The sequence below is a fragment of the Lepidochelys olivacea genome (assembly GCF_965140295.1).
Source record: "Lepidochelys olivacea isolate rLepOli2 genome assembly, chromosome: 4".
NCBI classification, from domain to species: domain Eukaryota; kingdom Metazoa; phylum Chordata; order Testudines; family Cheloniidae; genus Lepidochelys; species Lepidochelys olivacea.
The window spans coordinates 85,834,500-85,860,325 of NC_140414.1; the positions used below are offsets into that span (position 1 = coordinate 85,834,500).

At 43.5% G+C, this 25,826-nt stretch overlaps 1 protein-coding gene across 5 annotated transcripts in view; it reads left to right on the forward strand.

Moving 5' to 3' along the window:
* Positions 1–25,826, forward strand: part of WWC2 (WW and C2 domain containing 2) — a 179,430-nt gene that overhangs the window by 137,583 nt on the left and 16,021 nt on the right. For 4 of the 5 annotated variants that reach the window (XM_084627437.1, XM_084627434.1, XM_084627433.1 and 1 more), the window contains 9 exons: positions 2,374–2,454; positions 2,542–2,628; positions 5,412–5,604; positions 8,243–8,407; positions 9,236–9,354; positions 14,990–15,188; positions 16,770–16,934; positions 20,606–20,698; positions 22,377–22,619. In XM_084627437.1, coding sequence (XP_084483563.1) covers positions 2,374–2,454; positions 2,542–2,628; positions 5,412–5,604; positions 8,243–8,407; positions 9,236–9,354; positions 14,990–15,188; positions 16,770–16,934; positions 20,606–20,698; positions 22,377–22,619 — 1,345 coding nt within the window. The remainder of the gene's footprint in view (positions 1–2,373; positions 2,455–2,541; positions 2,629–5,411; positions 5,605–8,242; positions 8,408–9,235; positions 9,355–14,989; positions 15,189–16,769; positions 16,935–20,605; positions 20,699–22,376; positions 22,620–25,826) is intronic. The other variant, XM_084627435.1, reaches the window with a different exon arrangement.

The window sequence follows — 25,826 nt, forward strand, 5'->3', positions numbered from 1 at the left end:
GGGGCCCACACTTTCCTTGGCTTTCTTCTTGTTGCCAACATACCTGAAGAAACCCTTCTTGTTACTCTTGACATCTCTCGCTAGCTGCAGCTCCAGGTGCGATTTGGCCCTCCTGATTTCATTCCTACATGCCCGAGCAATATTTTTATAATCTTCCCTGGTCATATGTCCAACCTTCCACTTCTTGTAAGCTTCTTTTTTATGTTTAAGATCCGCTAGGATTTCACCGTTAAGCCAAGCTGATCGCCTGCCATATTTACTATTCTTTCGACACATCGGGATGGTTTGTCCCTGTAACCTCAACAGGGATTCCTTGAAATACTGCCAGCTCTCCTGGACTCCTTTCCCCTTCATGTTAGTCCCCCAGGGGATCCTACCCATCTGTTCCCTGAGGGAGTCGAAGTCTGCTTTCCTGAAGTCCAGGGTCCGTATCCTGCTGCTTACCTTTCTTCCCTGTGTCAGGATCCTGAACTCAACCAACTCATGGTCACTGCCTCCCAGATTCCCACCCACTTTTGCTTCCCCCACTAATTCTTCCCGGTTTGTGAGCAGCAGGTCAAGAAAAGCTCCCCCCCTAGTTGGCTCCTCTAGCACTTGCACAAGGAAATTGTCCCCTACGCTTTCTAAAAACTTCCTGGATTGTCTATGCACCGCTGTATTGCTCTCCTAGCCGATATCAGGAAAATTAAAGTCACCCATGAGAACCAGGGCGTGCGATCTAGTAGCTTCTGTGAGCTGCCGGAAGAAAGCCTCATCCACCTCATCCCCCTGGTCCGGTGGTCTATAGCAGGCTCCCACCACTATATCACTCTTGTTGCTCACACTTCTAAACTTAATCCAGAGACACTCAGGTTTTTCTGCAGTTTCGTACCGGAGCTCTGAGCAGTCATACTGCTCCCTACTCCCCCACCTTTTCTGCCCTGCCTGTCCTTCCTGAACAGTTTATAACCATCCATGACAGTACTCCAGTCATGTGAGTTATCCCACCAAGTCTCTGTTATTCCAATCACGTCATAATTCCTTGACATCACCAGGACCTCCAGTTCTCCCTGCTTGTTTCCAAGGCTTTGTGCATTCGTATATAAGCACTTGAGATAACCTGCTGATTGCCCCTCATTCTCAGTATGAGGCAGGAGCCCTCCCCTCACAGACATTCCTGCCTGTGCTTCCTCCTGGTATCCCGCTTTCCCACTTACCTCAGGGCTTTGGTCTCCTTCCCCCGATGAACCTAGTTTAAAGCCCTCCTCACTAGGTTAGCTAGCCTGCTCGCAAAGATGCTCTTCCCTCTCTTCGTAAGGTGGAGCCTGTCTCTGCCCAGCACTCCTCCTTCATGGAACACCATCCCATGGTCAAAGAATCGAAAGCCTTCTCTCCGACACCACCTGCGTAGCCATTCGTTGACTTCCACGATTCGACGGTCCCTACCCAGGCCTTTTCCTTCCACGGGGAGGATAGACGAGAACACCACTTGCGCCTCAAACTCCTTTATCCTTCTTCCCAGAGCCACGTAGTCCGTTTTACAGCACGATTAATCATGCAATTAATTGCGATTAATTTTTTTTATCGCGATTAAGTTTTTTTTATTGCTTGACAGCCCTAGATTAAAGTCATGTGCAGTGATTTGTGCTGCTGCATGTGGCGGTCATGAAGACTGTCTGTTGGATCTCAGTCCATCTTGGTCACAAGAGCACACCTCATGCTGCTTGTGATAATTGCAGCAAGCAGAATATGAATAGGTAGGATCTATGGGGATCTTTCCTGTCCCTCCAAAAAGCTAAGAATGGTGGGGTAGATGGAAGAGAGAAGAAATCCCCTTCCTATCTACTATTCACCAGGAGATGGTGGAAGGAAAGAGGAGAGAGACTTCCTTTGTTTCCAGCAACAAAAGGTGGGGAGAAAGAGTGGGTGTTTTCTCTCTTTTGCTTGCAATCAAGAAGTGATTGGGCAGCTATGAGAAGAGAGAGCTATAAACGTAGATTGGAGTCCCAATCACAAAATAATCATGGCATGATGTCTTGACACTATATTGACTGTGTGCATTGTTCTTTGCATCAGTAAGTGATGTATTTGGCCTGTGTTATCCAGAAGATTAGACTAGATAGTCACAATGGTCACTCCTGGCCTTAAAATCAATGAATCTTGTTAATGCCATGTCCTTCCTCAAACAACCAATCAATTTCCAGTGGCTGGTTTTTAAAACCTATGCTGTTGCAGTACAAACACTGAAATTTTCAGTTGTGCTACAGATAAGTGATTCAATTAAATCTGTCTGTTGGGAGGCTTATGGGGGTTTTTTTGTATTCTTCTATGATAATTGAAAGTTAACTATGATTTTCTCACCCTTGTATCCAATTATTTACTTACCTGATCTAGACCAAATGAAACCGAAGATGCTGTATATAGTGAAGATGACACAACGATTCTAGAGGCTGCCCAAGTGCAAATAGGACTTAGGTAAGTAATAAGCAAATGGGAAACATCTGTTCATATTTAGGGAATCTTGTGGCAAAACTGCCTCACATTGTCTTCTTATCTTAACAGATATGACCGAAGCAGTTCAAGTTTTGTGGTAATTGTAATGCAGCTCAGAAATCTTCATGCCTTCTCTGTCCCCTTTGGTTCCAGAGTGTAAGTAAAATAATCCTTGAGTAGTAATGCTGAAGTGTACATTGCACGATTTCTGTGATTATGCTTTACTCATTCCTTTTGGAAGGTACTGTAGCTTTAAATACTGTATAATTATAAGTTATAGTTTTTAAAAAATAGGTAAAAAATCATTGTTACTATAATCTTTCCAACAATCTCTCAGAAGGTTGTGTATATATGTGGTCTTACGTGTGTATAAAATTTTAAATAATTTTAAAATAGTGTATATTAGTTTTAAACAAGGGCCTGTCATAAGTTTAAGGGGCAATTTCATAAACTCTAAGTGGCTCAGCAAAAATGCTAGACACATCACCTCTAACAAGTGATGTTTGAGGGCTTCTCAAAAATTAGACTCTGTGTTGTGCTGTATAGACAGCAGACATATCAAAACAATAAAAGTGGAAAACAGGTTGATGAAAATATTGAAAAATGGCTGATGTAGGAAGTAATGAAAGAAACAAGAGGGAGTGTTCTTAGTGAACATAAGAATGGCCATACTGGGTCAGACTAGTGGTCCATCTAACCTAGTATCCTGTCTTCTGACAGTGGCTGATGCCAGATGCTCCAGAGGGAATGAAGAAAACAGGGCAGTTATCATGTGATCCATTCCCTGTCATTCAGTCCCAGCTTCTGGCAGTCAGAGATTTAGGGACATGGGATTGCATCCCTGACCATCTTGGCTAACAGCCATTGATGGACCTTACGGTGGTTAGAGTAGGAAACTGGGATTAAAGATCTCTGAGTTCTACACCTAGATCTGTAAATTAACTTGCTGTGTGGCTTTGGGCAAACAACTGCTTAAATTTTCCAGGCTGTAAAATAGGTACAGTAATATTTGAGTATCTCAACAGGCTGTTACCGAGGCTTAATATGATTAGAGGTAGGATGGAGCCAGTCCATGGAGAGATGGTATTTTTAAGGCTATTTTGAACTGGGTTCATTGACCAATAGGAAGCCAGTGAACATGAAGGATGTGTGTGACACAATCTTGTTTTCTGGAGTTAATAGTTTTGTGTGTCTCTCACTATTATACCCCCCCTAAAATTTATAGTGCAGGAATTTAGAAAGACCGTGAAAATGGAAAGTTGAGATGAGATATGGCTAATATAAGCATGAAGAAGGCTATCAAAGTTAAAGCGTTAAAGATCAAGTGGAGTACAAATATTAGCAATGGTCTGAAAATATAGTAAGAAAAACAAGTTGATTCCCAATATTTTTGGCCTTGGGACGAAAGTAGAGGGTTGAAGTCAGAGATCTGGGGCAAAGAATTGTTTACTCCACAAAAAGGACTCAAAGGTATACTGTTAATTTCAAAAACATGAGCTGCTTTCTTCTGATATAAAGCCATAGCTGTTAGAAGTGAAAGAATTTTTAAAATCCAGTATACTTGTCTGTATTTGTAAGCTGTTTACATTTTTCTTAGCTTGTACAATGACAATCAATGAAGTCCGTTTCACTTTTGTTCACTTAGTACTGCCATCTTTGAAACATGCAGGAGAATGAACATTTGTGGAAAAAACACCTGTTTTCATTGATCCCTTATTAAAAAAAATTGTGTTGTGCTGTTGATGGTAGGTTTTATGAAACCTTGTTTTCACAATTTGGAATTTAAGACAGTCAGTTGTCAGTGTCTTTCAGAGTATTCAGCAGTGGAAAGCTTATGCTCAAATAAATTGGTTAGTCTCTAAGGTGCCACAAGTACTCCTTTTCTTTTTGCGAATACAGACTAACACGACTGCTACTCTGAAACCTGACATAGCTGTGACCTGATACAGTCAATAAAAGCAGATACTTGGGAGTCGTAGTTAGAGGATTTCAGTATAGAAGAGAAGTCCAAGGTGGTTGATAATGAGGTGAAAATGAAGCTAGCTAAAGTGAGAAGGTGCATAAAAGAGGGTTAAGGAAAGATCCTTGGAACACTTGATGCATATGTAAAGGCAGGATTCAAATATGGAAACCACACGATTGGCCAGGGTGTTCAATAGGAGTACAGAGACTCTTGAATTTAGGCTACCATATACACGTGGGAGTAGGGGTGTGATTATTAAATACTAGCATAATCTTAATCTCCTTCAAGTACTGCTTCTCATCTTTCCTAGCTGTTTTCTTTCTCTTTTACTAGTTTTCCATTTTTCCTTTTTCTCAGAAATATGAGGTACAATGCATTTCACCATGTGACTGAATTCATTTCTAAGTGTTTAACTTTTCTCTCTCAATTTTCCAACTCTCTCTGTTCCAAAAGGATCTTTCAACTTCCTAGGATTTCTTGTTTCCATTAGGATAATGTATCCCACTGTCTGTGACATGATCTTCAGCGTCTCTCACTTAATACTAAAGCAAAGGATTCATTTGGATAGAGTCAGCAATGCCTACCTCATCTGTCACTACCTTCCCAAGGCACAGAAATAACTTTTGGGGAAATGGCTGTGCAAGGGACAGGTGGGAAGTTAAACTTATCAGCCCCTTCTTTCTCCTTCCTCCCAACTGAATTGTTGCCTGTCCATTTCCCTGGCATGCACTTTTCCTTCAAACCTTGTGGTCAGTTTCCCTCCACAGTGGAAGGCTGGCTGCAGTGATTCACTTTTCCCCTCAGCAGCTGGCACATGATAAGTATAGTGCACATGCAGCTGAGCACGAGACAATTACAGGGGTAAAATGTTAAGCCATTCATTTTGGATTTAGTGAATGATCTTAAATTGTAATTGTGCTTGTACAATAGGTGCTATTTGCTACACATGTACATCATTTTATTTTGCTCCCTTCAGTTATTTTAGGGTAGCAGTACTTCCATCTTCAGTTGATATCAGCTGTCTATTCCGCACTAAAGTCCATCCTGCTATGGAAACCATTTTATTCAATGAGATATTCAGAGTAGCCATTTCCCAAGACGCTTTGCAGCAGAAGACGTTACGTATAGATGTCTGTTCTGTCAGTAAAATTCGACGGGAAGAATGCCTGGTATGCATTTTTTTTATTAGCTTTGCTTGGCATGCATTTGTTTGTTTTATTCCCCACTGATGAATATGGGTTCTAGAATTCTGCAACGCTCGCAGAAGAATTCAGTACCACATCTGAGTTGTCTTAATAGCACTGATGATTAAATTTCTCTGCAATTCCACATGTATACAATACAGTGTTGGATGGAGACAGATTTAAAAGCTCTATCTTGCCATGATATTTCACAGTGACAGTTGATGTGTAGCACACAGATGTAGATCATGAGTAATTTCATCTAAACTTCATTGGAGTTACATCCTTGTAACACTGATGCAAGTCAGAGTAGAATTGGGTCTCCAAAGTGTAAAATACAATATGTAAAACAAAGTGATGCGAACTTGTATTGTAACAAAACACTGCCTGGAATGCAAATCTTTTGTACAACACTGTAGATTGCATTAAGCTACATGTTTTGAGACTAGTATACTTCATTGTAATAATATGTGACATTAACAATCTAGGATACTGTAGACTGTGACATTATCCATTTATTCTGGCTTCTGACATCATTAACTGTGTCATCATCACATAACTAATAACTTGCTTCCATTTACCATTAAGCTTACCATCATGTGAAAAAGACAAAAGGAAATTTCCCTTCCAGGATACTGTCATGGGGAGAGATAATTGGTTTATTTTAAAGTCTTTCCATATTTTCTATTTGTTATCACTGTCATCACATATTGTTGCCCAGCGGCAGTGGTGATGCATATGAGGCACATTGATTAATAATCAAGGACTCTTTAAAATATAAACTGCGAACCATGAACAATGCCTATAGCTCTGAGGAGGAGTCCAAGGAGCCAGTGAACACTGCCCAGAGGAACTCTGCACAGGTATATGAGACAAATAAGGTCCACAAGTAGGCCCCACATTTGTAAAGAACCTCCCCTCGAGCTTCCTCCTCCTGGACCGATGGATGGTTATCTTGGCCAGCGGCAGGAGCTTGATGAGGTGGCCAGCAACTTTGTGGAGTTATAGTCGGGGACTGCGTACAGGCGAGTCGCATCTTAAGCGGGGGTTAGTTTCTAAAGTCAGCGTGTAAGGCGAAAATCGCATATAGTCAAAATTGCCCTTGAAAATCCCTTAAATAGCCCATAAAGTATACTGTACATGGTTTTGTGTATACTGCACAACCCTGTACAGCAGGGGTCGGCAACCTGCGGCACGCGTGCCAAAGGCGGCACACGAGCTGATTTTCGGTGGCACTCTGCTGCCAGCCGGGGTCCCAGTCGCCGGCGCCGCTCAGCCCGCTGCCAGTCTGGGGTTCCAGCCGCTGGCCCCTTTAAATGTAAAATGTATTATTGGCATGCCAAACCTTAAATTAATGAAGACTTGGCACGCCACTTCTCAAAGGTTGCCAACCCCTGCACTAGAATCCACTCAGTGCAGCAAGATGCTCACACACCGGATTGGCAGGCAGCGATCAATCCAGCGGGGATTGACTTATAGCGTCTAGCCTAGGCGCAGTAAATCGACCCCTGAGCGCTCTCCCGTCGACTCCTGTACTCCACTACCGCAAGTGGGAACTGAGACCGACTGAGGGAACAGCAGATTCCCATCTCACGTCTCCCACCTCACGCTCGCTCCAGGGCATACACTCATTGAGTGGAATGGTGGGCAGAATTGTTATTTTTCTTTTTTATTCATTTTTCTTTTTTTTGCCAGGCGCATATAGTTGAATTCGCGTAAGTTAAATGCGTGTATGATGCAACTCGCCTGTACAGGAAAAGATGTGGGGGAAAATGCACTGGAACCTCAGCAGGAGGTTTTGGAGGAGCCAGAAGAGGGGCTGCCATTTAGTGCCTTCCAGGTAGATGTGCACCAGGGTCTCCCTCGCTGCAGAAGGGACACATGTCAGGGCTGTCAGTGAACTTTGCCAACCAGGCACCCAGACTGACAGCCATGGAGAATGAAATCCTCTTTTTAGCTACAAAACAGAGAATTTAAATCTCCAGGGTATAGCCCTGGCAGCAATAGTGCAAATTTCCCCATAGTTCCCAACCAGTAAGCCTCAAACCTCACCTGAAGGCCTCCCTTCCCTGAATGAAAAGGTAGCTTAATCTCCCATACTATTCACTCTTGTTCTTCTTCGCTGATACTGCCAGGAAGGTTCCAGTTAGTATTGGTGGTTGTGGATGATTTTTGTGATGGGCCAACTGTCTGCTGAGAAGTGGACTGAGATCAACCAGAATTGGTATTGTGGCTTTGTCTCTCCAGAACCCAAGCTGTGCACTCTGCAGTGGACTCCAACAGTTGTTCATTATTTAATGCTAGAGAATACCAGAGAAGCATTTTGGGGGTTTTCAGGGGTCTCATTTTTTTGTAACAGGTAAATGCTCAGCTTGGTATTTAATTTAAAAAAAAAAAAGGGGTATATGCAATATTGAGTAGCTTGTACAGATTTCCATTTGCTCTTTAAACTCTGTTACATCGCTGGAAAAAAACAATGCTTTTTGTGCTGTAAAATGCCCAGAAATGCTCGTCAAGTTTGTGGTGCCCTTTGTACAGTGAAAAATACTGTAGAATGAGAGCTCAGCTCTCATAAAGGAAAAATGACCAATTTTAACTTTTTCCTTCCATCTGTCATTCCATGTAGGCTGGAACTCAGCTCAGCCTTGCAGATTTATCATTTTCTAATGAGACCTATACTCTGTGGTATAATCTGCTGCCCTGCAAGCAAATTCCAGGCAAAAAGAACAAGGAACAAAATGAGGAATCGGTGTTTCTGCCTTACAAGCAATTGTCAGGCTCGTATGACTTGGTGAGCAGTGTGCATTGGCTACGCCAGTAAAAGCAAGAAAAAAGGCATTGACCCCTACTCCCTCACCCCACTGAGGCAGTTGCACTAATGTTACATGCACCAAACTGCAGTTCTTATTCATTGACTTTACTAGGGGCTCGGGTCCCGATCCTGCAAGCACTCATGTGCATGCTTAACTTGACTAGTCCCACATGGGTTTGTAAATATTAAGCATGTGCATAGACCCTCATTCTACAAACACTTAACTATGGGTTGTAGGATTGGGTCCTATGTTTCAATCTCTCCTTCCCCTGACCTACCTTACATTGTTTTTAAAATAAGAGTCTCCCTAGCTTCCCTGTTAGTTAATTTGGTTTCTTATTTTCATGTGTATATTTTGGAAACAGCTTTGTTTTTTGTTCTTTGCACTCACATGTTAAAATATTTTCATTGCATTTAAAAATACTTTTTATGCAAATTGTACCTTAATCATTCCAGCTAAAACAAACTTTTCTGCTTTGTGCTTCCATCACAAGAACAGCATGAGACATATGTGATTTTAAGAAATAATCTTTTCTTCCTATTTAGGTGATACTATAATCACCCCTCATTAGAGAAGAAATATACTTCATGGTATCTCCCTTTGAATGTTTTCACACAACTAATTAGTATGTAGCATGTCTGGAATTCTGATTCCTGGCATAAACTTCCATACTTTGCCTTTTTATTATCACTTAATCACATTTTCCTGGTGTAAGGGAATGCCAGGGAAACACAACTCTTGTAAGCATTGTCATTTCTTGCCTAATATACTGTGCCTAGTTTCATTCTATTTATTTACGCCATCAGGATGCTGTTTCGGCTCTGTTGGAGAGGACATCTGCTGAGTTGGAAGCGGTAGAGCAAGAGCTGGCGGAGGAGGAGGAGGAGGAAGAGGGGCAGGAGCACAGGTGTGCTGATGAAGACTGGTAAAGTTGTTCTTTCCATTGACCCTCACTGTAGGCTTAGGAAAAGTGCTTTACCTGCCAGGGGAAAAAAATTAGTTCTTCTGCAGGGACAATCCATTATCTTCACTTAAGTTTACCAAATATACTGAGGCTATGTCTACACTACGAAATTAGGTCGAATTTATAGAAGTCGTTTTTTTAGAAATCGGTTTTATATATTCGAGTGTGTGTGTCCCCACAGAAAATGCTCTAAGTGCATTAAGTGCATTAACTCGGCGAAGCGCTTCCACAGTACCGAGGCTAGAGTAGACTTCCGGAGTGTTGCACTGTGGGTAGCTATCCCACAGTTCCCGCAGTCTCCGCTGCCCATTGGAATTCTGGGTTGAGATCCCAATGCCTGATGGGGCTAAAACATTGTCGCGGGTGGTTCTGGGTACATATCGTCAGGCCCCCGTTCCCTCCCTCCCCCCGTGAAAGCAAGGGCAGACAATCATTTCGCGCCTTTTTTCCTGAGTTACCTGTGCAGACGCCATACCACGGCAAGCATGGAGCCCGCTCAGGTAACCGTCACCCTATGTCTCTTGGGTGCTGGCAGACGCGGTACGGCTTTGCTGCACAGCAGCAGCAACCCATTGCCTTCTGGCAGCAGACGGTGCAATACGACTGGTAGTCGTCCTCGTCGTGTCCGAGGTGCTCCTGGCCACGTCGGCTGGGAGCGCCTGGGCAGACATGGGCGCAGGGACTAAATTTGGAGTGACTTGACCAGGTCATTCTCTTTAGTCCTGCAGTCCTATTGAACCGTCTTATGGTGAGCGGGCAGGCGATACGGACTGCTAGCAGTCATACTGTACCATCTTCTGCCAGGCAGGCAAGAGATGAGGATTGCTAGCAGTCGTACTGTACCATCTTCTGCCGAGCAGCCATGAGATGTGGATGGCATGCAGTCCTTCTGCACCGTCTGCTGCCAGCCAAAGATGTAAAAGATAGATGGAGTGGGTCAGAACAAGAAATAGACCAGATTTGTTTTGTACTCATTTGCCTCCTCCCCTGTCTAGATCACACTGCAGTCACTCACAGAGAAGGTGCAGCGAGGTAAATCTAGCCATGTATCAATCAGAGGCCAGGCTAACCTCCTTGTTCCAATAACAACGATAACTTAGGTGCACCATTTCTTATTGGAACCCTCCGTGCAGTCCTGCCTGAGATACTCCTTGATGTACAGGCACCCCCTTTGTTGATTTTAGCTCCCTGAAGCCAACCCTGTAAGCCGTGTCGTCAGTCGCCCCTCCCTCCGTCAGAGCAACGGCAGACAATCGTTCCGCGCCTTTTTTCTGTGCGGACGCCATACCAAGGCAAGCATGGAGGCCGCTCAGCTCACTTTGGCAATTAGGAGCACATTAACCACCACACGCATTATCTAGCAGTATATGCAGCACCAGAACATGGCAACGCGATACCGGGCGAGGAGGTGACGTCAGCGCGGTCCCGTGAGTGATCAGGACATGGACACAGATTTCTCTGAAAGCATGGGCCCTGACAATGCATGCATCATGGTGCTAATGGGGCAGGTTCATGCTGTGGAACGCCGATTCTGGGCTCGGGAAACAAGCACAGACTGGTGGGACCGCATAGTGTTGCAGGTCTGGGACGATTCCCAGTTGCTGCGAAACTTTCATATGCGTAGGGGCACTTTCATAGAACTTTGTGACTTGCTTTCCCCTGCCCTGAAGCGCATGAATACCAAGATGAGAGCAGCCCTCACAGTTGAGAAGCGAGTGGCGATAGCCCTGTGGAAGCTTGCAACGCCAGACAGCTACCGGTCAGTTGGGAATCAATTTGGAGTGGGCAAATCTACTGTGGGGGCTGCTGTGATGCAAGTAGCTCACGCAATCAAAGATCTGCTGATATCAAGGGTAGTGACCCTGGGAAATGTGCAGGTCATAGTGGATGGCTTTGCTGCAATGGGATTCCCTAACTGTGGTGGGGCTATAGACGGAACCCATATCCCTATCTTGGCACCGGAGCACCAAGCCGGCGAGTACATAAACTGCAAGGGGTACTTTTCGATAGTGCTGCAAGCACTGGTGGATCACAAGGGACATTTCACCAACATCAACGTGGGATGGCCGGGAAAGGTACATGACGCTCGCATCTTCAGGAACTCTGGTCTGTTTCAAAAGCTGCAGGAAGGGACTTTATTCCCAGACCAGAAAATAACTGTTGGGGATGTTGAAATGCCTATAGGTATCCTTGGGGACCCAGCCTACCCCTTAATGCCATGGCTCATGAAGCCATACACAGGCAGCCTGGACAGTAGTCAGGAGCTGTTCAACTACAGGCTGAGCAAGTGCAGAATGGTGGTAGAATGTGCATTTGGACGTTTAAAGGCGCGCTGGCACAGTTTACTGACTCGCTTAGACCTCAGCGAAACCAATATTCCCACTGTTATTACTGCTTGCTGTGTGCTCCACAATATCTGAGAGAGTAAGGGGGAGACGTTTATGGCGGGGTGGGAGGTTGAGGCAAATCGCCTAGCTGCTGGTTACGTGCAGCCAGACACCAGGGCGGTTAGAAGAGCACAGGAGGGCGCGGTACGCATCAGAGAAGCTTTGAAAACCAGTTTCATGACTGGCCAGGCTACGGTGTGAAAGTTCTGTTTGTTTCTCCTTGATGAAACCCCTCGCCCCTTGGTTCACTCTACTTCCCTGTAAGCTAACCACCCTCCCCTCCTCCCTTTAATCATTGCTTGCAGAGGCAATAAAGTCATTGCTGCTTCACAGTCATGCATTCGTTATTCATTCGTCACACAAATAGGGAGATGACTACCAAGGTAGCCCAGGAGGGGTGGTGGAGGAGGGAAGGAAAATGCCACACAGCACTTTAAGCACAGCACTTTAAAAGTTTACAACTTTAAAATTTATTGAATGACAGCCTTCTTTTTTTTGGGCAATCCTCTGTGGTGGAGTGGCTGGTTGGCCGGAGGCCCCCCCACCGCGTTCTTGGGCGTCTGGGTGTGGAGGCTATGGAACTTGGGGAGGAGGGCGGTTGGTTACAGAGGGGCAGCAGTGGCAGTCTGTGCTCCAGCTGCCTTTGCTGCAGCTCAACCATACACTGGAGCATACTGGTTTGGTCCTGCAGCAGCCTCAGCATTGAATCCTGCCTCCTCTCATCACGCTGCCGCCACATTTGAGCTTCAGCCCTGTCTTTAGCCCGCCACTTACTCTCTTCAGCCTGCCACTTACTCTCTTCAGCTCTCCACCTCTCCTCCCGGTCATTTTGTGCTTTCCTGCACTCTGACATTATTTGCCTCCACGCATTCGTCTGTGCTCTGTCAGTGTGGGAGGACAGCATGAGCTCGGAGAACATTTCATCGCGAGTGCGTTTTTTTTTCTTTCTAAGCGTCACTAGCCTCTGGGAAGGAGAAGATCCTGTGATCATTGAAACACATGCAGCTGGTGGAGAAAAAAAAAGGGACAGCGGTATTTAAAAAGACACATTTTATAAAACAGTCGCTACACTCTTTCAGGGTAAACCTTGCTGTTAACATTACATACATAGCACATGTGCTTTTGTTACAAGGTCGCATTTTGCCTCCTCCCACCGCGTGACTACCCCCTCAACCTTCCCCCCTCCCTGTGGCTAACAGCGGGGAACATTTCTGTTTAGCCACAGGCAAACAGCCCAGCAGGAATGGGCTCCTCTGAGTGTCCCCTGAAGAAAAGCACTCTATTTCAACCAGGTGACCATGAATTATATCTCACTCTCCTGAGGATAACACAGAGAGATAAAGAACGGATTTTGGTTGAATGCCAGCAAACATACACTGCAATGCTTTGTTCTACAGTGATTCCCGAGTACGTGTTACTGGCCTGGAGTGGTAAAGTGTCCTACCATGAAGGATGAAATAAGGCTGCCCTCCCCAGAAACCTTTTGCAAAGGCTTTAGGACTACATCTAGGAGAACCGCAAATGCCAGGGCAAAGTAATCCTTTCACATGCTTGCTTTTAAACCATGTGTAGCATTTTAAAAGGTACACGCACCAGAGGTCCCTTCTCCGCCTGCTGGGTCCAGGAGGCAGCCTTGGGTGGGTTCGGGGGGTACTGGCTCCAGGTCTAGGGTGAGAAACAGTTCCTGGCTGTCGGGAAAACCGGTTTCTCCGCTTGCTTGCTGTGAGCTATCTACAACCTCCTCCTCATCATCATCTTCTTCGTCCCCAAAACCTACTTCCGTATTGCCTCCATCTCCATTGAAGGAGTCAAACAACACGGCTGGGGTAGTGGTGGCTGAACCCCCTAAAATGGCATGCAGCTCATCATAGAAGCGGCATGTTTGGGGCTCTGACCCAGAGCGGCTGTTCGCCTCTCTGGTTTTCTGGTAGGCTTGCCTCAGCTCCTTCAGTTTCACGCGGCACTGCTTCATGCCCTGGGAGATTTTCATAAAGGTTTTGGCATTTCGAAAACTGGAACGGAGTTCTGATAGCACGGATTCCTCTCCCCATACAGCGATCAGATCCCGTACCTCCCGTTCGGTCCATGCTGGAGCTCTTTTGCGATTCTGGGACTCCATCATGGTCACCTGTGCTGATGAGCTGATGAGCTCTGCATGGTCACCTGCAGCTTGCCACGCTGGCCAAACAGGAAATGAGATTCAAAAGTTCGCGGTTCTTTTCCTGTCTACCTGGCCAGTGCATCTGAGTTGAGAGCGCTGTCCAGAGCGGTCAGAATGGAGCACTCTGGGATAGCTCCCGGAGGCCAATACCATCGAATTGTGTCCACAGTACCCCAAATTCGAGCCGGCAACGTCGATTTAAGCGCTAATCCACTTGTCAGGGGTGGAGTAAGGAAATCGATTTTAAGAGCCCTTTAAGTCGAAATAAAGGGCTTCATTGTGTGGACGGGTGCAGGTTTAAATCGATTTAATGCTGCTAAATTCAACCTAAAGTCCTAGTGTAGACCAGGGCTGAATGTTCTAATGCCCCACCCCACCCTGCCCTTCTGTGTAATCCACTCAGTTCTTCCTGACTCACTGACAGTTTCCCAAAATGCCACATCACAAATGCTACTTGTCCCATCTTATTGCAATCCATACAACCCATTAACTTGAATGAGAGATGAATAGGATTTAGGGTGAGAGGGCTGCTGCGTGTCATAGACAGGATATGTGCTGTTTGTTCTTGTTCTGGAGGGGCTGTGAACTTTCTTCATGAGTGGGACGGGTTCAGTTGCTAAATTACTGTATCTTGTTGTGTATGTTAAGGAACAGTATTTCCCAGTACTCCTTTTCTGTAGTTATCATACAGAAATGTGTGATCACGTGCAGGAAGCTTTAATAAGGCTTTTTCATAGCATTAAATTTCTCATGTACGTTCTCACCAGAGCAGCATGGTGCTATCAAATTTAGTGTGCTTTGTTAAAATGTTCTCGAAGGTGAATTATAACAGAGCTTTCTGTTTTTTCTTGGAGCATATAATTAAAAATGCATTCACATGAGTAATTTGGAAGCATTTGGTGAGACTATAATCATCCTGTTCTTATCAAGATAACATGTTGATAACAATACACCTCTTGTACAAGGTGCAGGATTTAGGCATTCCAGTACTTTTCTTTTGTGGGTCTTGTCAGTTCAAGGGTAACTTGGGTTACTTTTGTTCTTGCAGGTTAGAAATGCTAGAAGAGGCATCTGATGAAATTGTGGATGAAGAGGAGGATGGAGTTGAATTGGCAGAGGAAGGAGGATATACAGATAACTTGAGATTATGCACCGATACAGCAGAGACAGACGAAAAGAAGGGTGGGGAAGAAAGTGACCATGCTGATGCCCCTGGCAATCAGTTAGCTGCTGTAGTGCTAACTCTGGTGAGTATTTTAGATTGTGCTTCCCTAAAGCATATGGCATGTTTGAAGACACCACTTAGTCTTATGAAATATTTATTTGCTTCTTACCCTAGGAGTATGCCATAATATTATATCGGGTCTGAAAGCTTAAAGATTATCATGACATTTTATTATAGCAATTGTTTGTACAGTAAGTTTGAGAAAAATCAGATTGGTCATTTTTGAGTTAGGCAAGCGTGAACTTCTAACATTCATTCTAGTTGAAAATTTTGCATGCTTTTAACTAAAAAACTACCACCTTAAAACTCCAGTCTGTACTTGGTCTCTGAGTAAGGAAAAAATTCAAGCTGAAAGAAAATCCGTTTAGTAGCTTGAAGGTTATGAATGTGTAAGTTATTTTTTGCTTATGTATGTCATGATTTCATCTTTAGTTTTTTCTTATTTCTCTTAAGATTGTGTTTCAAAAAAAATTAAGATCTTTGAAATTAGCGCAGGGAATTTAAACATAAATCTTCCATCTGAACTTGGAAAAGTTCAATGCCTGGTCTAGTGACTCATTGGGGATTGTAATTAGCTCTCAGTTAGTGCAGGGAGTGGCCAAATGGACTGAGGGTCTTTTGGGGACCAGGCTGGCAGGCACAGATGATAGTCCTGATTCAGCAAGCTGCTTAAGCACATGCCCAGGACAACTCACCTGCTTAAAGTTAGACACATGCTTAAGTAGTTTTCTGAATCATGGCCGAAAGCTGCGATCTAGGCCTTGTTAAGAAGACCTGCATTCAGCAGTGAGTCAGAGGCCTAGCAGCAGGTGGCAGTGCAATGTCTGATTGCAATACTGATTGAAATGTGATCTACTAGTGCCAGATCCTCCTACAGTTGCTGTGCTGCTGCTTAAAATATTCTCTGATCTGTATGGACAACTAGATACGTGAAAACTTCAACCAACAATCAACTTGGCTGTAGAAAAAGGAGAAAAGATACCTAAATGCTTACTTCAGTGGGCACAGTAAATAAAGTAGGACCCAATTAATATTGTATGAATTAGTTGAGTGGGAAGCCCCAGTTCAGATTAGTGAGGTTGGCAGATTAGCAGTTGCCATGGGGTGGGCAAGGAAGAACAACAGCAGTCAGTGATGGAGCCCTGTTTCAAGGTGTTTGCTGCAGGGAGGGAGTCGAGGGGCAATACGAAATGCCCAGTTAATCCTTTAGGCATGTGGCATCACTTCTCAGCCCTGCCCCCAGCACAGCATCAGAGCCTCGCTGTGTAGCCGTAAACTGCAAACCCAACTGTTTGTTCTGAGTACAGACTTTCCGGATTGTGGTTTACAGATTAGTGAGGCCCCTGCTGTAGAAGTTTCAGATGGAAGTGGCAATCGTATTGGGCACAGGGAACACTTGGCAAGGTTTTTCTTACACTTTGCAACTGATTTTTTTTTTTTATTGAATACTGCTACACTTAGTTATGGGTAAGATTCTTTGCTTTCTGTGTTGGCTTTCAACTTAAATGGTCTTGGGAGGGTAATAAACAGTGCTTGCAAGGTATACCGCTGGCAGGGGAGTGTATGTGTCTATGTATTTTTTATTTTAAATTCCTCTTGACAGGTTGATAAAGAGACTAATACTGAGGAAGCCGTTAATGAGAATATGGCAGTCCGGCCCAAGGACAGAGCCAGCTTGAGCTCTAGACAGCGTCCCTTTGTCAGGAACAGCATGATCGTGCGGTCGCAAACCTTCTCTCCAGGAGAGCGGAACCAGTACATCTGTAGGGTAAGAGGAAAAGCACTCTCAATAAGATGCTATTAACTAAATAGTCATTTAATTCCTTGGCAATGGCACATTATTGGCAATGAGTCGTGTACTGGGAAAACCCACTTTTCACCTGCAAGAGTCTAAATTGTGCTTTTCTTGGATTTTCAAAAGAACATATTGATGCCCAGTGGAACAGGCTTACAGTGAAGTCATATATTGTCACAAAACACTTTTACTATGGATGAAAAGCAACCCTTTGCAGAGGGCTTGTATGTATGAAGTGTCTTGTGCTGGACCTCTGCAAAGGGGTGGGTTTCACTGTATAAACAGAATAGTAATTCACACATAGCAATGCACTGAAATAATCTGGCATCTTTGATCTGTTGAAAATGTGTTAGAATAAAGCTCACAATAAGCAAACACTGCATTAGCATTTTTTAATAACGTACAGTGTGAGGGCAACATAGCCTGGAAAAAGCTGTTTGAAGCTTAACCAAACTATCCAATTTGAAATCATGGTAGCATCTACATGATGCAGTTCTGAAACCCTGCTGCAGCTGTGTCCCTGAGCTCTGCCTTGGGCGTTAGTCTCAAATTTGGTTCTGACAATACAGTTTTAGTCCCCCTTTGAACAGTGATAATATGGAGACTGTCTTAGTTTATCAGCAATAGGTATAAGTGTTTGGTATTTAAACAATAAAAACATTAGTTTTAAGATCTAAGAAGTGACCACAAGCTGAGTTACACAAATTTTAATTTAAAAACAAATTGAATGCTTTTTTAAAAAAAAATTGGATATTTGCTTTGATCCCAGTATGGCTTCAGTGGCAAGTATGTAATTTTTTTTCTCAGCATTTTAATTCCTCATCAATCCCACTGCTCAACTGGTCAGAAGTTTCCATTTTAAATATGAAATTTTCAAAGTTGGTCCCAACTTTGTGGTGATTTATCTGATTAAAAAATGAAAATAATTGGTATCAAAACACTTAGCAGTAAGCCATATTTATCCTGTCACAAGGTGAATCTCCTCTGAAATGACCTTTCACTTCCTCTTGCACTCACTAAGCATATTCGGTACTGATAGAATACTATTCTACAAGCTTTCCAAAGTTTGGCTGAATCCAGGGCCCACTGTGTGGTGTTTAACCCCTATGCATTGAGACCTCGTTTACACTGGTGAACCTTGCAGCCCTAATGCTGTTACTTGTGCAGCTCCTCCAGAGGAAATAATGGTGGATGGTGTGATGTAGAGAGGGCCCTGATGGTTTTAGCTACTGTTGTGTAAACTTGGGCATGGCAGTATAAACACCTTAACTTCCACCCATCCTACCAGCAGTGGAGCTGAACTGGTGGTAAATTATGGCTATGAAGTTTGCTGGTATAGATGTAACTAGAGTATGAAACCAAGGTACCATTCTCAGATTGTGACTGTGGCAGGGCCAGGATGCAGAGATTATGACTTGCCAGAAGGTCATATAGGAAGCCACTATTGGAGCTGGTGACAGAATCCAGACCTTCTGGGTCCCATTCCATTCCCTGAACCACAAGACCATCCTTCCTCCCCCACTGTGCAGCACGTCCTGGGCAGAAAACATTTGATGGATATGCACTTCAAGGCCAGAAGGGACCATTGTGATCATCTAGTCTGACCTCCTGAATATTGCAGGTCACAGAACTTGACCCACCACTCCTGTAATAGACCATTGACCTCTTTCAGAGTTTCTGAAGTCCTCAAATTGTGGTTTAAAGACTTCAAGTTACAGACCATTCACTCCAGCTAGCTACCTGCTGATGTCTGCTCCCTTATAGTGAAGCACCTCTTCTCACATGATGATTTGAAAGTGACTCTCATGAAGTATATATAGTCAGAGATTGTAGGGGGAGATTCTCAAAGACACAAAGGACAAGTAGGGACCCAAATCCCATTTGTTCCTTTGAAAAGTGTTTAACAAAAATGTAGATGCTAATGTCTGATCATTAGCATTGATGAGTTAACAGCTGAATTTGTATAGGAGAAGACTGATTTCTCTCTAGGGATATATACCCATGTCACAAGGTTCTTCTTTTTCACATAAATGCTGCATTAGAATGCTGTAGGGCTCTGACTTTGTCAGTCATTGAAATTTCAGCAGCAAAATTCCTGTAGTCCATGTTAATTTTTTCAGCTGTTCAGAAAAGAGTACTAATAATCTTTCAGATAACTGTATAAGACTTTAAACCAGCTTTCTTTTAATTCAGCTACTATATACATTGATATACTTAATAGATATTCAGTTTGAGAACAATCTGTCAACTCATGTACTTTTATAATATAACTAAGGCTATGTCTACAGGGCACTTTCGTCGGTAAACTTTTGTCTGTCAGACGTGTGAAAAAACACACACCCCTGACTGACAAAAGTTTGACTGACGAAAAGCTCCAGTGGGGACAACACTTTGTCGTGGGGAGACGGTCTCCCGCTGACAAAGCTACTGCCGCTCGTTGGGTGGTGTTATTTCCCCAGCAGGAGAGCTCTCGCCTGCTGGCATACAGTAGCTACACGGTGGACCTTACAGTGGCAGAACTGTAGAGGCGCAGCTGTGCCGCGTGTAAGGTACTCAGTGTAGACAAAGCCTAAGAGTCACTGTTGTTGTTTTGTCTGTGGTACTGATTTCTGAGAAGCAGTAATGTTCTTGTAGGAGGATCTGCACATACATACATTCAATCCAGATAAGACTGAGATTGAGGTTGCTGCTTGTTGGCCAGGTGAATGTGTAGAGTAATTTGCTTTTCCCTTTGCAGCTCTGTTGATAATGGTCTACCCCAGGTAGGTGAATAGTATTCACAACCTTGGAAGTAAGAGGACTGTAAAACAACCAATGCTTTGGCAGTATGCCCTGTGCTAAGCTAATTAAACTTCTTAAACAATCCACAATGCATTTTCAGTAAAATATTGTAATTTTTTACTGAAATATTAAAATCCTATTTTAATTTAACCATAATTGATGACTAATGCAACAGTCAATTTCAAGCCATGAGTATCTTCCATCACCTGTGGGTCGTCATTATGCTGTGACGGTAGCATGCTCTAGGAGGAAGAGAATGTGATTGACTAAGCCAGAGTTAGGCATAACTCCCCCAGGGGGGCATATAAGATTGATACATTAAGGTGAGTGGGCCTTTAACAGTACATGAGGTAACAGGGGATTCCCTTCCCTCAAAGGGGGGCTTCACTTTCAAAAGTTTGGGAAATGGGGTCTCAGCTAAGAAGTTAGGTTGCCGACCTACTGGCTGAATCATCGTTTTGCTTGCAAGTAAAAATTGCTGAAATGTCTTGATATGTGTGTGGGGATGCATATATTCATGTTATAGAACCACTGATATTGTCTGGATTGGCAATGTAAATTGAAGAACAAAAATAGCGTCAAATTACCTACTGTTATCCTTCACCACCCCTTAAATAGCCTAGGTTTCAGTATGTGGCTTCAGATTGCTTTCATGAAGTAAATGCCTCTGTGCTCTTTAAGATGCTAACTCTGGACATTTATTTTATCTGACTGAGAGGTTTTATTGAACCGCAAGAATGACCCACCAGCACATCAACATCCTTGAGTTTTTCCTAAATGTTTCTAACTTAAAACCAGAACAAGCCTTGTATTAAAATATACTGCTGTTTTATATCAGAGTGTTTATATCCATATTTTGACAGCTGAATCGAAGTGACAGTGACAGCTCAACACTGGCCAAAAAGTCTCTCTTTGTGAGAAATGCCACAGAACGACGGAGCCTGAGAGTTAAAAGGGTACGTGCCGTCTCACATGAACAGTGATCCACATATTTGCTATTTCATTTTATACCATCAGCTTGATTCTAGGCATCTTGAGTCTATAGAGTGATCTCTTTGAAACACCCAGACTCCCTGGGATCCCAGATCCAAATCTTTACACAAGTGTGACTTGTCCCATCATCTTCCCAAAGCAGATAAACAGAGTTCCATTAATTGTGTCTAGGTCCTTTGAATGAGACCTTTAACAACAAAATTCTCTCCCCTATGGATGGATAGTAATGATCCCATGGCATTTCTTGTGAGAGTAGAGGTTTGCCCTGGTAGCCTGGGGCAGAATTGCACCTTCCTCACTATTAGGATGTGTGTTAGATAGTTGCCACTCTCACATTTAGAGTTAGTTATTTCAGAGATATGCTGTACAGTATATAAAAGTCATCAGGATCCTTCAATAATGCAACACACTATTTAAATAAAAAATAGTATGCATGTTTATATACTGTATACATAAAGAACATTCATCCTAAACATAGTTTTGGTGGAAGGGTTGAGAAAATCCCATACTTTCAAGGGTTCAGCCATACTTAAGTTTTTTTCAAATGAATTTCCTCCAAGAACATTTGTGAATAATGAAGGGATTTGAAGGAGAAAAGGATATTGTAACAATATATAAAATGAAATATACACTCTCACCTAGGGGGCTGTGTCCATTTTTGATTAGTAGGCTTCAGAGATGCAACAAGCATTGAAAGGGTCTAAGGAAGGCTGACTGTACTTAGGATGGCAGAGTTGATGTGGGAGAAGAGATTGCAAAGTCTGGGGGGCTTTACTCGGACCATCTTGTGAGAAAACTCAATTAAATTAAAGGAAGTAAATTTGAAGCACTGAAAGGGAAATACTTGTTTACAGACTATGGTCAATCTCTGGCATTCACTGAGGTCCCAAATCAGCAAGGTACTTCAGAAAATTAATAGTCATGCTGAAATCAATGGGACTACTTGCGCTTAAAGTTAGACATGTATTTGAGTGCCTTGCTGGATTAAGGCCTGCTAGAGGAGGTCATTGAATCAAATGCTACGTCTGGAAAATTAGAAGTCCTGGATAATTTTATGACCATTAATGACACATGCAGAGCTAGGAAAGCTAAAGACTATTAAATCTCATACTTCATAATTGTATTGCTGTGAGGGTCAGAAAGCAGTTTCTCTAAGGCTTTTGATCTACACATAAATTATGTCAGCATAGCTACATCAGTCAAGGGAGTGAAAAAAACACACCCCAACCGACATAGTTATGCCAACAAAACCCCCACTGTAGATGCAGTTGTCTTCACAGGAGAGGGCTTCTGGCAACATAGCTAACATCATTCAGGGAGGTAGCATTCTGATGGACAGAAAAACTCCTGGAAGTGAAGGCTTCATATACATGAAGGGTCTATGCAGGCATAGCCATATGGCATCTGTAATGTATGAACTACAGGAGTTTTACAGCATCTTGTGAAGCTTCAGGCACTGACTGCTGCCAGAAGCAGAGTTCCAGAGTAGATGGCCTATGGACTTTGACCTGATCTGGTATGGCAACTTATGCTCAGAAAAAATAAATGTGAAAATTCCATACTCAACTAGCAACTCATCTCACCTTTGTATATTAAATGTACTCTTACTTTTTATTACATTATCATTCCTGAACAATTCAGGCTGCATGCCAGTCGATCATGCGAAGAGCTACGCAAGAGCACCCTGTACGCACTTCTCTTGACTTGGAGCTGGACCTCCAGGCATCTCGGACCCGACAGAGTCGGCTGAACGATGAACTTCAGGCACTGCGCAATCTTAAACAGAAGCTTGAGGAGATGAAAGCCAGAGCAGAGACTGACCTTCCCCAGTGTGTGTTGGAGGATGAGCGATTCCAAAAGCTCTTGAAACAAGCTGAAAAGCAGGTATAAAGAGTGAACAAAACTCCCCATCATTGTGTGATAAGCACTCATTTATTTCCAGGGAGGGCTGTGCTTAAAAACTTAATAGTTATAGTCTGGTTGTGAAGGAAGCACAAATGAAAAAATGTCCTGTAATGTGCCTATAGATGGAATGGGTCCATAGCAGTGTTAAACAAAGAAAATTAAAAATCCCTTACTATAGGTTCTTGGGTAGATTTGGTTTAGATGTTTTTAGAAGATATTTATAGGAGTATCAAGCTTAGCTAATTACAAAGTTGAATTATGTAGCATGAGTAAAAGATCATGGGAAATCTAAAGAAAAAATCTATTAAAGAATTAATCCAGACTCAATTATTTATTTAAACCTAGAATTCGCTAAACACCAAAAGTAATGTTGTTCTAGAGTTGCACATCAGATTGAGTAGCCAATTAATTTGGAGGTAGAACGCTCTTTTTCATTTGGAGGCGGAGTTTGTGTTCTGAAACAATATAGAAATCCATTTAAAGGTTTAATAATCTTAAATCCCAGTCCTACTCCCATTGAAGTCAATGTTTTTGTTTTGTTGGAGGGAGGGGGGGCGGTTCTATTCAGTGGTAGCTGTCTAGAAACCTCCACGAAGAGGGCACAGAGAGGCAGAGGCCATGATTTGAGACTATAGGCTGTAATAATATCTGCGGCGAGGCTGTGCAACAGCCTCACAGGACCCCCATTCCCACCCCATCTTAGTTTGTCCTTCAGAACACCCTTCTTCTGACTTTGGCCAGGGAGAGCTGAGTTTCACCCACCAAGAGGTAGGTGCATTTCAGAAAAGATTAAAATAAGTAAGAAACTGTATGTAAAATAGTCTACTGATTAGAGCAATGTAGGGGCTCACATTGCCTGGATCAATTACTGGGTCTACCACAGACTCTCTGTATGCAAGGCACATATCCTCTCTGTCCATCAGTTCCTTGTTTTCCAAAATGGTTCTGTAATACTAGCACACAGTAGTGTGGAGAGCTCTGTGTTGGGAAAAGTTTTTGGAGATTCTTGGGTAAAATGTGCTGACAGTGCAAAGTTTGTTGTTTTTATCCACTTGGGTTCTTTGTGTATGTTTAAGCTCCCTCTGGTTGCTTTGTACTTGAAAAGTTTGATTATTTAAGAAAAAGATAAATTTTGTTAAGCAATTAAGTATTATACCTTATTTCTACCTCCACACTTTAGACAAATATGAAGCGATTACCTTATTAAAAACTAAGGGATTACTCCAGTCCATAGTTATCCCCATTACCATGTACATGCTTCTGAATTAGTTAGTACTGTAAAGGTTCCTGTCATGGGGCACAGACTCACCGGCGGTGCCTCCTGCTGGTCATTTTAGGTAATTAGCGTTCCAGCTTCTGGAGTGCCCTCTTCAGGCCGGTTTCTCACCTTGCTGCTGGCTCCCATGTCCCTCCCAGGACCCCGGTGCCCATTTCACTGGGTGCTGCCCCCTGGCAGTACCCCACAGTTCTGGGTCTCCCGCTCCCAGGGGAACCCCCCACCCACTATCCCTACCTTGCCTCAGTTGTAGGCTCCTGCCAGTCACCAGCTAGCCCCCGCACCCTGGGGCAGACTGCAGTATGAGCCACTCATCACAAGCAAGGTTGGGTTTGGGCCTGCTGCCTCTGTTTAACCTTGGGCTGTCCCCTGCAACCCCAGTACCTGTTGGACCTAATGCTAGGCCGCAGCCTGGGGCTTTCCTGGCTGGAGCGCCCCAGCTCCTCAGGCCCTTCCCCAGTCCTGCTCCAATCTAGGTACTCTGCTTAGGTCCCTACAGCGAGGTCCCTCCTTCTCAGAAGCTAGAGAGAGAGTGCTCTTCTGCTCCTGGCTTCCCTGGCTTTTATAAGGCCCACTGGGTCTGTTTGGGGCGTGGCCCCAGCTGCGGCTGCTCTGCCAATCAGCCCAGCTCTTCCCCTGCCCCAGGGCTATCTTAAACCTCTCTGGGCCTGAGCAGGTGTCCACCCCGCTACAGTCCCTTAATACTTATTTTATATTTACTATCTAAATTTAGCCAGTCCCTCGAGGAAGTACCAAAATATTCAATATTTACATCTCTAGTGTCAGGGGACCAGTGGCTGAAGTTCTCATCCCCCCCAGTGCAAAGCCTAGGCTTTTTTGGAGAATTAAGGAGAATGCCATCCACCCCCAAGTTGCATTCAGGTTGTAATGCTACAGTACAGTCCCCTCTAATGCCTCCTGTTCCAGGCTATGAATCAGTCTCTCGGCACCTTCTACAGCTGTCTACACTCAGAGCTGGTAGGATACCCTCCCACGGTTGGGCTGGGTGGTTGTGGTTGGTTGTTTTAGTACTGATGCAGTCCCCAACAGTGCTAGCAATGTTGAGAATGCTATTGTAGACTGGCTGCTGGTGCCACTTTACCACTGTGTTGGCGAAACAGGCTAGTCTACTCAACATGGTCGTATTTCTTTACAAAGCCTGTGAGTCCCATCATAGTTAGGACCGATACGGCTACAGCAAGTGTAGGAGAATTTTAGATAATCTTCTGTGGAAAACAAAACCTGAAGGCGTGGGGGATTTCCCACCAGTGTAAACAAAAATTCAGTGGTCCCTTTGTGGCCTGCTACAACAGTCCCACCACAGCAACCTATTTGGAGCCAATGTGGAGACCTCCCCTGTGCATACAGGGCATATAGCCCCCACTCCAACAGGGCTAGTGTGAGCATCCATAGTGCAGAGAACCTTGTATAGTTCCTCTGCAATAGGATGTATTTCTTCTGGTTTGAATAGGGTTAAGGAGACGGAAGAGATTTAAAAAAAAAAAAAAAATAGAAACATTATCCAGCATTTCAAAACAAGTTTTAGGCGTCTTAATATTTTAATAATAAATCAAATGAGTTCCCCAAAACAACTATCATCACATGCTCAGTATTTACATATCTAGAGTATAGTCCTCTAAAGTTCTGATCCACTGTACAGTTCTGGGAAAGATTTCCATATTTCATTTTAAAAAAAAAAAAGAAAAAAAAAAGCCCATTCTGTTTCCGTTTGGTAAATTAACCTCTTCATATGGAAATAATCTGTAATTATGAGGTTAATGCCACATAGACAAGTCTTTGGTTTTAGCACCCTTTTTATATTTTATGCTTGGAGAATTTATTTTTAAAGTGCAATTGCAGAAATAAAGAAATATACCTTACCAACTGTATATTACAACAAAACTGTCACC